The sequence below is a fragment of the Argiope bruennichi genome, chromosome 6, assembly GCF_947563725.1.
Source record: "Argiope bruennichi chromosome 6, qqArgBrue1.1, whole genome shotgun sequence".
NCBI classification, from domain to species: Eukaryota; Metazoa; Arthropoda; class Arachnida; order Araneae; family Araneidae; genus Argiope; species Argiope bruennichi.
Window position 1 is genome coordinate 53,964,930 of NC_079156.1, and position 15,464 is coordinate 53,980,393.

A 15,464-nucleotide genomic window follows, 5' to 3' on the forward strand; every position below is an offset into this window, starting at 1 on the left:
TCTATTTTCTCACACTCACAAATATTATGAAAAATAATATTGGGCTTTGCACCCAATATTATTCAAAATAAAACAATCGGAAATAAACAAAAATTTCAATGAGACTCATTTATTCTATTTATATATATATAAAAAAGAACCAGTTGGAAAATATATAATCAATATACATGATTTACAGAAAGTCATATGAACATGATAAACTTCATAAATAACATTTAACTGAAAATCACTTGTACAGTTCACATTATTCATCTGGCAAACACAAAAATCACTTCCGGAACATGAAATGGAAACAATATGCAAAATAAATTACTGGAAACAATATCATAAAATTACTGTGTAATGTTATTTTTAAATGGAACATTTTACTGCTTCCTATATCTCTGTATTTTAATATTAATAGCAACAATCTTGAATTTCATTGATTTATTACTGATTGATTTGGAAAAAAATCTTGGGAAATTGGTTCTTCTATAAACAAAATTTTATAACTTGCCATATTAAATGTTTTTCAATTGTTAATGAAACAGAAGAATTTTTTTTAAAAAATATGTAACCAATGTTCATAATAGCAAAAGAAGGTTATGGAAATAATTTCAAATAAAAAGGCCATTCTAGAATAATGACTTAAAAAGAGCTAAAGTCGCTAATATAGAAGGAAATTAACAGTAGAAAAATTTTAACCTTCAAAGCAACACAAGTTTAATAAATTAAAAAATAACATGCAAAACAAAACTGATTGACAACACACAAAGGAAAAGCTTTTCATTATTTCAACTTAAAAAGCAGTTCACAACAACAAATGTGACTGGTCCTGTCACATTTTACTTATTATGTACAAGAATTTACAAATATTATGTACATAAATATAAAGCTCTAAATGTTTCGTGATTTAAAACTACATATTTTCAAACATTCACAATAATTACAAGCATTAAAATAAAAGAATACATATTTTATAATGATCTATATTAAAAAAAAATCAAAGAAAAATTGCTGTCATCTTAGTTAAAATCAGAAGTGCAAAGATAATAAAATGAATAAAAAGGAAATTAGGTTAGAAGTATTTACAGTTAACAATGTTGATACTGATGTACTAAAAATATACATTATTGCTCGTTTTCTTCTAACAATTTGCATAGTTATTCATTTGGTCAATTTGTACAGCCTTCTGTTTCCATTTTAATAAAAAAAAGTAACATTAAAATAAATTTAGTCCATAATAATTTAAGAAAATATGCAATTATTTGTATGAGAATAAGGAAATAAATATTCTCCTCTCCCCCCCTTTTTTTTACTTCCCATTATGCATGATATATATGTTATATTAATAGGATTTGAGAAATTCCCCTTATCATGGAATTCATCTGCTACTTCAATAATACCCTGTTAGATAATTCTGCACATCTACTTTTTGGCTTTACTCTATAAATGATAGATGGTTTATTGCTAATGAAAGAATAGATAACCACATTGGTAGTATAAAAAAAATCACAGATCCTATCCTTCTGTGGCTTCAAAATGGGGACAAACACTTAAATGTTTTAATCAGAATATCTATTTTGAAGGAGATATTTTATCCAGACTTTAAACTGTCATTTAAAACATTAATTCATATTATTAAATAATAATAAAAAACTGAAATTAGAATTATCTAATTTATGTATATAAAAAATGCTAAAATCTGTTCAACTTTTGTGAAACAAGATTATCATAAATCCCACATATATATATGTTTGGCATCATTCTTTTTGGAATTTATCACTTGCAGAGAGCAATCTGTAAGTGACAAATAATAATAATAAAAAAAAAATAAGTAAGGTCTTAAAAACCTTATTTATTTTTCTCTGTTTTATAGTTTTATTTAGGTTAACAGGGGCCACAAAAGTTCAACTACAGCCAAACAGTTTTATTGAGAAGAGTTGTGAAAACATAGGCAGACAGAACAACTCTAGTCATTAAAATTTATTACATAAATCTGTACTATTTTTTTAGAATTTTCTCAAAAAGAATAAAAAAACTTAAAAATGATAAAAGTATGATTAAATTAAACATTAAAAAGCTGCTAATTTTTATGTACTGTAAAAAATTTTAATAGAATTTTACCTTAATTTTTTTTAATGTGATAAATACATAACAATTAGGATTTAAGATTTCCTATTATTATGAGAAGTTACTGCAGTAGCAAGTCATTACATAAATATTACTTGCAAAGAATTGGATAAAAGTTGATTAATCTCAAAGTAATTTTCATCTTTGAAGTTTAATTTTTGCATTTAATCTCTTCTCAAATAAGCATTTTTTAAAAAATTGCTTGAAAATTAACATAAGTTAATTAAAGTTACCATAACTTGGGAAGATATTTAAACGTAACATAAATAACTATGCATAATTTTATTTTGTTAACAGATTTTATTTTGGAAAAAAATAAACAGATTTTCTAAATGTTAATTATGCATAACATTCTTTATATTAACAGCTATGTATAAAAAAAGTAGACTCCATGAGCAGGTTTAATTACACTTATGTAATAGATATTGATTTTTGTAATTATTATTTTCATATTTGGGATTTTGGAAGAGTATGAACATATAACCTCGTTTTATAATCGGCAAGAAATACTAGCCCCAAAGTTGTTAATTGCTTATGTTTTAGCCGGGAATGACACGAAACCATTCATATCATTTATTATTCTTAAGTATAAAACTTCGACAAAGATGTAATAATTTTCTCCTCTCAAGTAAGTACTTAGTATTGCTTTTAATATTATTGCAGTGAGTAAAACGTTTAAGAGTACTTTTTATAAGAAACATTTTGTAATATTTGGAACTATGAAATATCCATCAAAAAGCAGCATCTTACTAGAATTATCTTTTCTTTTTTTTTTGTGAATTCTTTATGAACAAATAATGAAAACAATTATTCCAAAGTAAATATTCAAACACAAATTTTGTTTTTATATATAACTTTGGAAAAAACATTTTAACTTCATTTATCAAAGCATTTTCTCCTTAACATTATATTCTGAAAAATCACAGCTTAATAAAAGGCAGTCTCATCTAATTCATTTTAAAATTGATAAACCTGGATAATTTATATAAGCTCGAGATTTTATTTCTTGAAAATCTCAAACAGTTTTCATTATTTAATCAATATGTACAGTAATTGGCAAAATTTTGGAAAGCTGCTGATTTCAGCTATGGAATATTATTAGATTTTACTTCTAGAGTGCAATACATGTGAATAAACTGCCATTTCAGATTTAAAAACAGAATAACAAAACAATACAAAAATAGTTTTAAATATTAAGATGCATATGTGAGTTTTAAAAAAATTATTTGACAGGCATATAAAACTGCAATTTTTCTTTGCCATCTATAGCACTTGCAGTAGAATATTTTTTTTTAAATGAGCATTTTCATTGTGCTTTAAATATTTGCCGCCACTCTATATAGCTACAAGAATAAAAACTATTTACAAGTAACCTAAAACTACTCTGCATATATTACAGGTATTTTATAGGCATTAAAATTTTTGGGCTTGTCATGCGTCGTCTCAATTTGCAAGAATCAGCACTATTGGTATTATCTAAAATGTTGGATGAATAATTTAAGTTTTTCAAAGCTACTTTGAAGTTCTTGCCTTTTACAATCTAGAAGGTGCTTTTCTTTGAGGAGTTCCTATAAAAGGTAAAAACAGTAGAGTTAAGAAACAATAATTAAATAAAGTAGAAAACATTTTGTTGCATTTATTAAAATTTTATATAATTAAAAAAACGAATAAAAATTTAAGTTCTCTTCTGTAAAATTTCTTACAAAACTATAGATATATGTAAAATATTCCTTGAATGAATGGATCATTTCTTTTTGTATTAGGCATAATATAACTTATTTAATACAAAACAAATTTTATTAGTTAGTAATTAAATTTCAAACTTCACATCAAATATTTATTAAATTGTATACCTTAAAATATAGAAAGATTTAGTTACAGATATGTTTGCTCATGCTTTCTGCAGAAAATGTAACACAACTTATCTCATTATAATTATATGTCTGTTTTAACTACAACATTACTGAATGGTTAAAATATATACAAATTTCTTTAAAAAAAAAAAAAAAAAAAAAAAAAAAAAGAAATTCAAAAATTTAATGAGAAATTCTACAAATATCATGCTTTTGCAGATAGTTGTTTCTATAAGCACTACAATTTCAATAAAGGAAAGTGAAATTATGGAAAATACAATAAATATTATAAGGATTAAAATTTATATCTCATGTAAATCTTAAAGTTTAGAATAACTATTTTAACATTAAAAATTTACATCATGATAACAAAGAACCAAATTTTCTCATATTTTAATAACATTTTTTTTTAAATAACAAGAAAAGAACTCTTTTAATGAGAACATGTTAAAACTGATGTATGACCTTTACCTCTGTTTTCTTTCGAAGGCACTCTACTTCAAGATTTGATTTTTCATTTAAGGCTTTTAACTTTTGGCAGCTTTCAGTTAGAAATTTTTTCTCTACATTTTGCTCTAGAAATAAAATAAAAACATAATTGCATACATTTTTTCCTCCACTTATGAGTTTAAAAATAAAACAAAGATGCAACTTTTCATTTTATATATATTGACAAATTGCTAACAGTAAATTTGAAAGTATGTTAGGAAACAAATAATTATTTCATTTTCATAATTTTCAGACATATTGCCAAAATAAACTTATAGTCCATAATTTATTGCTAAATTTCATTTATTTCTTTCACTTGACCTAGGCAGCAAATTATTAAATATTATCACAAATATAATAATATGTATAACACTATTTGTATCTCAAATAAATTTGACAATGTAAGAACTTCAAAAGCTAGATATATTGGTAAATTTATTATGTGTTGCAATATTAGATACTTCAGAAAAAAAGTTGAATAAATGAATATTTATTTTTCCTTTTATTTAAAATAAAGAAAGAAGTCTCTTCCTGAATAATCCAAAATTTATCAGAAAAATAATTTAAAATAAGAAGGAAATTAAATCCCTAATAAAAGAGATGAGCATTTTGATTATTAAATATGAAATTAGAATTTTCATGTTATCTCTTCTAATAATAAAGATAGACAAATGTATGTTTTCTTGAATGTTGGCAATTAAAAAAAATGTTTTAATTTTCAATTATAGATTACACTGCTGCCCTGAAATACAAACCGTTATTATTACAGCATCAACTATTTAATCACATGATTTTCTTCCATGAGTGAAAAGAAGAAGGATTTTGTTTAATATATATTTACATTTACATGATGAATAAAAAAGTGAAATACCACAAATCATAAAAGATAAATATATAGGATAATCATGTTTTTAATAGTAATATGATGTCATGAAATTGGTTTTCAATAGCACATTGAACAAAACATATACAAGATTATTAAAATAACAAGTCTTTGAAAATTCAATGCTTAAAAATAGTTTGCTGATGGAATAATGGATATGAAGTTATGTTTAAGAGATTTATCTAAAATCAAATGCAGCAAGCCAGCTGGTCACCAAAGTGGCAATTTATTAATAATATTAGAAACAGCCAGAATAGCAAAACCAAAAAAATATGCATTATATATTTTAAGAAATTAGATCAAATATTAGACATAAAGACATGTTTTAAGACAAATTTTGTGCAAATGAACAAAATAGAAAAAGCTAAAATATTTTCTTGTATGTGTAATTTGTGGTCATATGGCAGAAGAAAAGCATGAAGGATCTACTCTAAAGATGACAGTTTGAGAGAGGTTCTCCCATTCACTGCATTCCAATGCATCAGCAACACGTATTTAATTTCCATATTAGGGGAGTTATGAACATGAATCTCCCATTTCTTAAACATCTCTCATTTAGTTCCAATTTTGAAACCCCCACCCCACCCAAAAAAATTATCTTTCATGAGGAGCAATACTAACATATTATCCTATGTATTTATAGCTTCTCAAACTTATTCAAATATTAACATTTATAACTGTTTACTTAAAAAAAAAACAATCAATATATAAATGAAACAGAGCTTTTATTTATTTAACAAAAAAGTTAAAACAATTTTTGGAAATACAAATATTTAAAAACATTCTAAAATACAGAATATATGATAATTATCTTTCAAATATAAGAGTAATTAAAATATTTTAAATATAGAAATGATTGTACTTTATTAAATATAAATAAAATTTTACTTTTTTAGAATTATGAAATTATATTTTTCTTATTAAAAAGTAATAAAATAGGCAAGAACAAATAATTGCCGAATTCTTAAAATTTATTGAATCTTATTGAAAAAAAAATATTTATTTTTAATATTTTTACTAATTAAACAATTTACCAGATATATGGCACTCATATGACTCCATTATAGCTTCAATTCCAGGCCATCGGAGAGGAGGCTTGCATTCGAGATAAAACCAATCTGACTTTTCAGATGTTGCACTAACAGGAGATTTTTGGAATGAAGATTCTAAAGGAACAATAGAAGGGACACTCTTCTTTTCAGCTGAAAAAATTAAAATAAGCATTAACACTACATGGATATTAGCTAACTATTTAAATATTTGATAAAAAATAGTATTATTTAAGGTATTAGATAAAAATATATGCATTGCCATATCAACCAAGACTGAAAAACAAATTCTATAATTTAAAATAAAATTGAAAAAAGAATTAGACTACAGACTTCTATAAATGATTTAAAAGAAGTTGATAAAACAAGTGATATCTCTCTACAAGAAATAGAGACTATAAGTTTCATCATTTCATTTTCATTTGTGAAACATTTGATAATCTGAAAGTAAATTATATTATGAAAGGAGTCTCTCATTATCACTTAGATTGTGCTTTGCTGCTTTCTTGATCTACTTTTTAAATAAAATTACATTTAGACCTGCCATTAGGTTCTTTCTAAGGTTAGTAATTTTCATACATTATCCATGAAGTACCTGTTTACATTATCCTTAAAGTAAAATATATAACACTGTTGAACGTCTCATGATCACAACTTTTAATACCCATTTTTGTTTCTCAGTCCCAAATTTGCCAGTTGGAGGAGTATCTATTTTAACCTCTTGGGTCATTGTATATTATTTAATGAATTTTTAATTGCTCTTTTGAAAGATTAAAAGCAATTGATAAATTATTTATGATAAATAAATTGTACTTCAAGGCAAAAATATTTAATTGCATGGAAAATTTCAAAATATTCAAATGCTGTTTGTACATAATTAAGATTATAAAATATATTTTATGTCATCCACTCATAACTGTTAACTGTGTTGTTACAGACTATAATTAATCCAGCTTATGAGACAAGTAAATTAGATTTTTTTAAAAGTAACATTAAAATTTTTAGAAAGCTCAACAGAGAGAAAACAGAATTTTTAGTTATTGCCTTCTTAATTTGGAACACAGGTATAGTTATAAATTCTGTAAGTTAATGATTTGAATACCTAGTTGCATCTGAGTTGTTTGCAGCACAGAATTATGGAACTCTTGAACAAAATCCTTGTTCACTTGCCGAACACGGGGATCCTTCGCTGCCACAATAGAAGGACTTTTGTTTTGAGCTGCTTCAGAAGCATGAGGTACCACTTGACAGGTGGGGATAAGAGGAGGAACTGGAAGTGGTACTGGGGAAAAAAAAAAAACAAAAAAAAAAAAAAAAACAGGATTTAAAATTTAAAGGAGGCAATGATAAAAAAAAAAATCATATCAATCACTCAATAGAAGAAAAAAATTTAGCAACAAACAAAAGAAATAGTCAAAAGCAACAGAGAAAACTGTTAGCAACTCTACAGCCAAGCTAAATAGGCTTTATATAAAAGTGGTATTAGTTTTATGTAGATCATGGGGAAGAGAGCAGTTCATTATTGGTATAAAAAATTAGTTGGAGGAAACTGGTAGAGTATCAATGTTATCTCCTTAAAAAAATTTTTTTTAAAGAATAAATTTCTATTTTACAATAAGACATTATATTCTCAGTACATTCTACTACTATATTTAAAAAAAAAAAAATAAATAAATAAATAAAATCCAGAATTATATTTTATTATGGAAGAATGAATAGAAATAGCACTAACTATGAAGAAAATATTCTGAAATATATTAGTAATATACTTTAAAGAAAATGTTAAAAGTTTTTTTAATATTTACTCTAAAGTAACTGAACTGCTAAATTCAACTATGCATTTTCACTATTGTTCCACTACAAAGATGAAAATGCGGATTACTTCAATATCTTTATTGCTGCATATCTTCTAAACTTTAGAATAGTTCCCACTTAAATAAATTCGTCATTCAAGGGGGGGGGGAATCACACGAGACAAAATCAGATGATTAAGATGGTAATGGAAACATTGGAATGTGATGTTTTGACAAGCAATTCAGAACTAGGATGGACTTGTGAATCAGTATTTATAATCTCATCTATAGCACTAATAAGTTAGCCTGTTTTATGACATAAAGTTTTGAGTTCTGCAATTTGAACGGGATAAAACATGTTTAAATTAGTTGATTCATGTTTATTTCTTATTAGTATCTATATGATTCCTGAGACACTGTGTTTGTCAATAATTATTTTTTTCCCTTCAAATATTCATTAGCAAAACAGATAACACTTAATGATTTTAGTAGAAATAAACCAATTTATAATTAATTTAAAACAAACAAGTGAAGATATTAAACAAATTAGGCAGATATTTACATATTTTGGGAAATATTTACCTGTTCTCATAGGAGGTTTAAGAAATGAGGACAACCTTTGCATAGATGCAACAGCAGACTTTGCTTCTTTCAAGGAAGGCTCATTTTTATGCAAACTTACTCTTTCAGGAACAGCAAACCTGGATAAACTCTCATCCGGATTAACATTAGGTTTCTTAGCAGCATCTTGTTTCACATCATCTAATATGTTACAGCCTACAAATAAAGAAATAAAAATAATGCTTTCTAAAGTATGTAAAGCACCATTTACAGGTTTCTCACTTTTAAATTATTTCCATTTATCTATTAATTCCTCACAACTCAATTTGTAACCATTTGATCAATTGTTTTTTATATTTATATAATTAAAAGCTTTAATTATTTGCCATTTTCCACACTGGTTTCAAATATCACTTTTAAAGAGTATATAAACTATGATATTGACATTGGGATTATTCACAACTTCTCAAAAAATAAGAGAAAAATTGTATGATGTTAATTTAAGTAATAATAAAGTTATTACATCTTCCTTAAAAGAGGCAAAGGACGCTTAAAAAATTTTGAATTTATTTTGTTTGACAAATAAAATTCTATAAATTTAATTTGATTCATAATATCAAAACTGTTACTCATATACAATCAATGTATCAGATATAAAAGATTTGTTTCAATTAATCACCTAACAATATGTATACAAACTGCATAAAATAAGAAATGCAAATTAAGCAATAAAGATATGACTATGCTCACTTTATTATATTCAAATCACAAGTATTCAATTTTAAAATTTTATTACTGTTTTCAATATTATTTAATAAAGTACTAGCACTATTTTAATAAGTTTGAAATCAAAGCTTACTGCTTTTTAGATTATATACCCTTTCATTTTCATATTACTTTAAATTAGACCCTTTAAAGACTTACAAAATTGCTTTATGGTAATTGCTAAACAATCAAAATAAACAACAAAAATACCCTTGTTTTTTAAAATCCAATATTGATTTCTCTAAGAGATTTTACAAAATATCATGAAACATTTGCTTCAATTTCATTCAAGATAGGATGTACTTGCTTATTGTTATTTCATAGAAGACAAATAATACTAACATTTTTAATATTAGAGAAAATTGATACTGAATTATGCATAACACTTTTGTTATGCATAATTCAGTATCAGGTCACACGCTTCAATATCAGTTTATGCACACTTTTGTTATAACACAGTTTTTCACTGACAACTTTTCTATTTTTTTTTTCATTAGCTTAACCTTTTGTATTGCAGTTTCCTGAAAACTATTGTTAAACAGACCTTGTAATTTTGAATTATGATATCATAACATCAGCCATGCATTGAATTCCTTTGCAAACTTAAAAGATTTATTTGATTGAGATTCAAACAACCAGAAGCCTTGAGAAAAAGGCTTCAGAAACCAATAGAACACAATACAAACATAAAAGGTAATCATAAAAAGATTTGACTGAAGTAAAATTGACAGAAAAAGAGGTTGAAAGAGTTAACTTGCATTACAACATAAAAGAAAAAAAAAAAAATCAGTTGCATGGCAAAAATGTACACAACAGTTTAAATAAAAACAAAATATATTTACCACGTTTACGTAAGTGTGATCCTTGCAACTCAATACATCGCTGGCTAGGAGGTAGAAGTCCATACCTTCGAAGTTTTTCATCTTCCACAATTTTTATTATATTTTCTCGTTCTAATAAAATAAAAATTAAGAGGTAAAACTTATTAAGAATTACTATTTAATGAAAAAATTATTTAATATTGTATAATAACTGATAATCAAAGAAAACCAACTTAATATACATAAAAAAAAACTTTTATTTTCTAAATGGTAATAATCAGTATAAATAATTCTGCTTTTACCATGAATATAAAATAATTTTCATTTTATCAATCAATAGTATTTTTATACAAATCAATAATAATTTAAAGTTATTCAAAAACTAAATTTTAGTTACAATACTTAAAAAATAATTTAATCTAAAAATTTATTAAAATCATAGTAAATCAAAAGTTATTGTAGATTTAAGTTACAGTGAACTAAAATTTGTAAAAACAAAGAATTCCAAAAGCACAAATATATAATAATGTGAGGTTATATTGTTCTCAGGTTAACTTGAGATAAAACAGAAAAAAATACAATATTTTTTTAACAAATACAGAATAATACATACCTTCTTTTTCATCTGGAGGTAAATATTTTAAATCTAATGCTCTTAAAAATTCAGTTTTTGCTTGAAAATCTTCAGAATAGCATAATCGACTGGACAGTTCAGCCAAATGAGCAGAATCATATTCTATTATTTCCTCTTTTTTAACAGAAGAATCTTCAACTGGACTCAAACTCCTTTCTCTGAGTGCTCTGTGACGCCTAATCCGCTTCTTAAGTTCAAGTGCTGCAATCACACAAATAAGTTATACATAAAAAAAAAAAAAAAAAAAAAAAAATCAAAGTTGAAAAATTGAAAATTTTGACTTACCTTGTCTTTTAGAATCAGTAACCAACCCAAAGTAAAACAAGAATTCTGATTTCTAAAAAAGATTTTATATTTAAGAAAAAGCTCCTAATTTTAAAATACAATAATATGTATATAAAATGCTATAGCCAATGAAAATTGAAACAGCTTAAAACTGTACAATTAATAATTATGTTCTATAAAACAGTCTTGAACATAGTCTTAGAGTGCTTATAAATGAACGTGATAAATTAGAACATGCTTTCATTTAACACAGCAATATTTGATATTTTAAACAGCAAAATATATTTAAAATACAAGCAATTTAATTTCATAAAGCTCTTTCTACAGTTCTATGATAAATAAAAACACAAACAATATAAATCATCAGACATTCAATCACCTTTAATTTTATATATTCTGCTAATTTTTGTCATATATCAAAGAGTAATATTGATGCAATTTTTCAAAGAAGTGAAGTAAATAAAAGATACACATTTGTCTTAGCTTTATTATTTGTACTTATTTTCTTAAAAATAAAACAAATAAAAATAAAATTTGGCTAGATTCAGAATAGATAAATTTATAAAAGATAGCGTAAAAACTCAAAATCTTTACAAAAGAAGGGGAACTAAATGAAAATATCTGCATACGGTAAAATTACATTTAACAAAATATATTTACTTTTGGAAAAAAAAAAAAAAAAAGAGAGAGAGAGAGAGAGGTTGGTTGGTTGGTTTATTCGGGTTTAATGGTGCAAGAGCCAAAGGTAGGCTATACAGCGCCAATCGTATGGTTTGAGATGATATCACGTGAGAAATTTAAAATTACATTAAAGACCAGGTCAGTAAAACAGCACCAATCAAAACATGAGAGACAAGTTAAGCAAAATAAGTTTTAATCTATATAAAATGATAAAATCCAATAGCTTTTAAAAAGTTAAAAATATACAGATGGGGAGGTTCTCCCACTAATTCTCGTATGTTAAGTGAAGTTGAGTTAAAATATTTAATGCAATGAGAATTAAAATCGGGGCACTCAGCTAGGATATGCGAAAAAAGTTTATTTTTAAAAAAAATGCAGCATAGATAAATTTCATAAGCTTTCCTTCCTATTAGATAAAAATTTTAAAATACATAATCATCTCATTTATCACATACAATATTTCATTATAAGAATAATATAGCTTATAAAAAAATAAATATTTTCCATCCTGCAGATAAATAAATTACAAATAACTTAAAATGTAAATGTTAGAAAGGTGTGGCTTTAAATAAATTGGTGGTCATGAAATATTAATCTTTTTCCTCAACAGTCAATCTTTAATTTCGGGTATTATGACTATACTTTTTATATTTTATTTACTAGAATGGTATAACAGTTGTATTAGATAATGATTTCATTCTCCCATGAAGCTAATATATCAGCCTTTCTCTCCTAACTATATAACAGATAGCTTTAAAGTCCTGTACCTCACTTTATCCACCCCTTTATGTATTATATATAAATTTATAATAGATGATAAGGGAAGAGAGTTTTTATCTTTCAATGGCACTGTTCATGCGAATGTCACTTAACGCCAAATTTGACAATGTTAAAATTACGGCAACCCCTTTACCCGCCCTTCCGGTCGAGTCTTTCAGGAGTTCATTAGAACGTTGACCCGCATCGGCTCCCCAGTCCCCGCAGAAGCTGTAAACAACTTCAGTTTGTAAGGCTTAACAAAGCCAACCGCAATGCAATACCGCAATCAGCCATGTATTATATGATCTACTCACCGCAAAAGGAGTGTATATAGTGTAAATAAAGAAGTTTAAGCAAAAGTACAGTCCACTGCTCACTTCGAATCACCAGGCACAAAAAAAGATATAAATATTTTTTCTTTGCAAAAATTCCTATTTCATAAAAATCAATTTCCTCTCATCAGAATATAAAATATACAAATGATGTATACTGACACAGAGTTATGCTTAAATTACTGGTTTGCAAGTAGTAGTTAAAAAATAGGATTTACATGCAACACGCTTTAATTAAAAGATACCCCCCACCCCCCAAAAATTGCTGGAAATTCCTGAAAATATATGAAAGAGAGGGGTAAAAAAACCAGACAAGGCATCATTAACCTAAATTTAACATAATGAACAATAACGGCAATTCTATTATTGAAAAGTTGCATAATTCTATATTTCTGATAATGCAAAAGAATGAATGGCACATATTTTTATCCATGAAAAACATGTGCTTTTGATAAATTAATAATGTATTTTAAAACTTACTTTTGGATCAGATTCAATCTTTATAGGGGGCCCTTTTCTAATAGTTAACAATTCTTTTAGCTTATCAGATTCTTCCTCATCAGATTCTATTCCTGGTTCATCACTCTCTTCTTCAATCACTCCATCTTTTCTCAGTTTTCTCAACCTGGCTTCTCTGGCATCTAAAACACTCACTATCCTTTCAACAGGCTCACTGAAAACATGCACTTCGTTTTCATGAGAAGACACATCCTGATTTTTCAGAACCCTTGTGAGCAGAGGTTCTTTTGCCTTGTATGTTGGTGGATAACCATTAGAGTCTCCCTGATATAAATAAGGATGTTCACTGAGCATGTAAGGTGGCATTTTACCACTTGAAGAATCAGTATTTAAGCTCTCATGTGATTTTTCATTGCTGGGGACTTTGGAAGGAATTGTATAAGGTTCTTGAGCAGAAAATGGTTTCTTGTTTTCAGATTCCAACTTGATTGGATTTTCCCACTGATTAGATTCAGTATTTAGAGAAAAATAGCTGTTATTGTTACAAACAATATTGTCTCTGGCAAATATGCCATTGATTTGGGAATCGATAACTGAACCAAGACTCAGAGTGCGAGTTTCAACTAAATTTGGCTTTAGATTGTCCCGTTCAATGAAGTAAGGATGTGTTTTTGAGTGAGTAGAAACTGGAATACTAGGTTCTGAGTTCTCCATATGAATGGGCGGCTTTTTCTCATTTTCCTAACAAAGGAAAACAATTTCTAAATATAAATTACACAAACATCAGTCACTAAAACAATATGTATATTATATTTTAACAAGGATTTTCAAAATGAATTGTCTCAAATATAATTACTTGAAATATTAAAAATATTCTAGAATTATTGCATAAAAGAAAAATAATTGATCAAGGATTATTTTAAAAATGAAGAAATCTATATAAATAACATTTATAATATCAAATTCTTTCAATTTTAATCTTATAGATACATAAACTGGCTGATAATTACAATACCAATTAAAAAATTTTTCTTTTTCATAAAAATGGTGTATCTCTATAAACATTGATTATATAATCTGCATACAACCACGTTCTATCAAATATGTATATATCGAGAGTTTGCAAAAATACAGGTCAAGATATTTTTGTCAAACAGATTGTCAATGAACAAATGAATTCAAAATTTCATACACTATGAATATAGTAAAATATTTGCCTAAGAATAAGAAATGGGTTTTAAGATTATGTACTTTCTTTATATATGGATATGTATATTTAGATTTTTAGTAAAAACTTTAGAAACATTTATTGGACAAAAATTATTCTTACACCTTTTTAAAAAGCAATATATTATCTTTTAAATGAAACCAACTTCATTACCATAAGATTTTTCAAAAATTTTAACGAACTTTCTAAAATTTAGTTTAAATGCAATTTGTAAGAATTAAATTCAAACCAAATAACTGCTTGATCAAATAGGGAAATTACCGATACTTAATAACTAGGCAACAGTGAGATTCTAAATTACCTTTATATATTTTTTTATTTATTTTAAAAATATTTTTGAATCACTTTTTCATGGTTTTAAAGGAATTGTGAAGTTTATTTAATTATATTAAGAAATTACAAATGTTTAAATCTCCTGGCATCTTCTACTTTAAGAAAAAGTTTCGTATTTTTCCGTGATATTTTCCAAAAATATTACCTGAAAAAAACATTAATTGATAGTATATTAAAGTTTAAAAAAAGATAGTTTTCAGATATATATAAATGTCATTTTCACAAGATCTGTTTCTCTCCTTTTAATAAAGCCTTCAAAATTAATTTTATACAAAGTATGAAATATTATTATTTTGTTTAAGAGCACAAAAAAAAAAAAAAAAAGAAAGCATAACAATTTATATCAGGAATATCTTTTGATTTAATTAATTTTCATGTTTTTTTATTAATGGAAAATTAGCTATTTAATGAATTGTCTCACAACTTT

General features: G+C 25.8%; 1 protein-coding gene across 2 annotated transcripts in view; it reads right to left on the reverse strand.

Moving 5' to 3' along the window:
• Positions 1-93: 93 nt before the first annotated feature.
• The window catches only part of LOC129972643 (uncharacterized), a 138,974-nt gene continuing 123,603 nt past the window's right edge, over positions 94-15,464 (reverse strand). For both annotated transcript variants that reach the window (XM_056086855.1, XM_056086854.1), the window contains exons 10-18: positions 13,498-14,217; positions 11,246-11,297; positions 10,940-11,161; positions 10,348-10,458; positions 8,762-8,956; positions 7,489-7,668; positions 6,372-6,539; positions 4,437-4,540; positions 94-3,680 (exon numbers count right to left, since the gene is read on the reverse strand). In XM_056086855.1, coding sequence (XP_055942830.1) covers positions 3,585-3,680; positions 4,437-4,540; positions 6,372-6,539; positions 7,489-7,668; positions 8,762-8,956; positions 10,348-10,458; positions 10,940-11,161; positions 11,246-11,297; positions 13,498-14,217 — 1,848 coding nt within the window. In that variant the 3' untranslated portion in view covers positions 94-3,584. The remainder of the gene's footprint in view (positions 3,681-4,436; positions 4,541-6,371; positions 6,540-7,488; positions 7,669-8,761; positions 8,957-10,347; positions 10,459-10,939; positions 11,162-11,245; positions 11,298-13,497; positions 14,218-15,464) is intronic.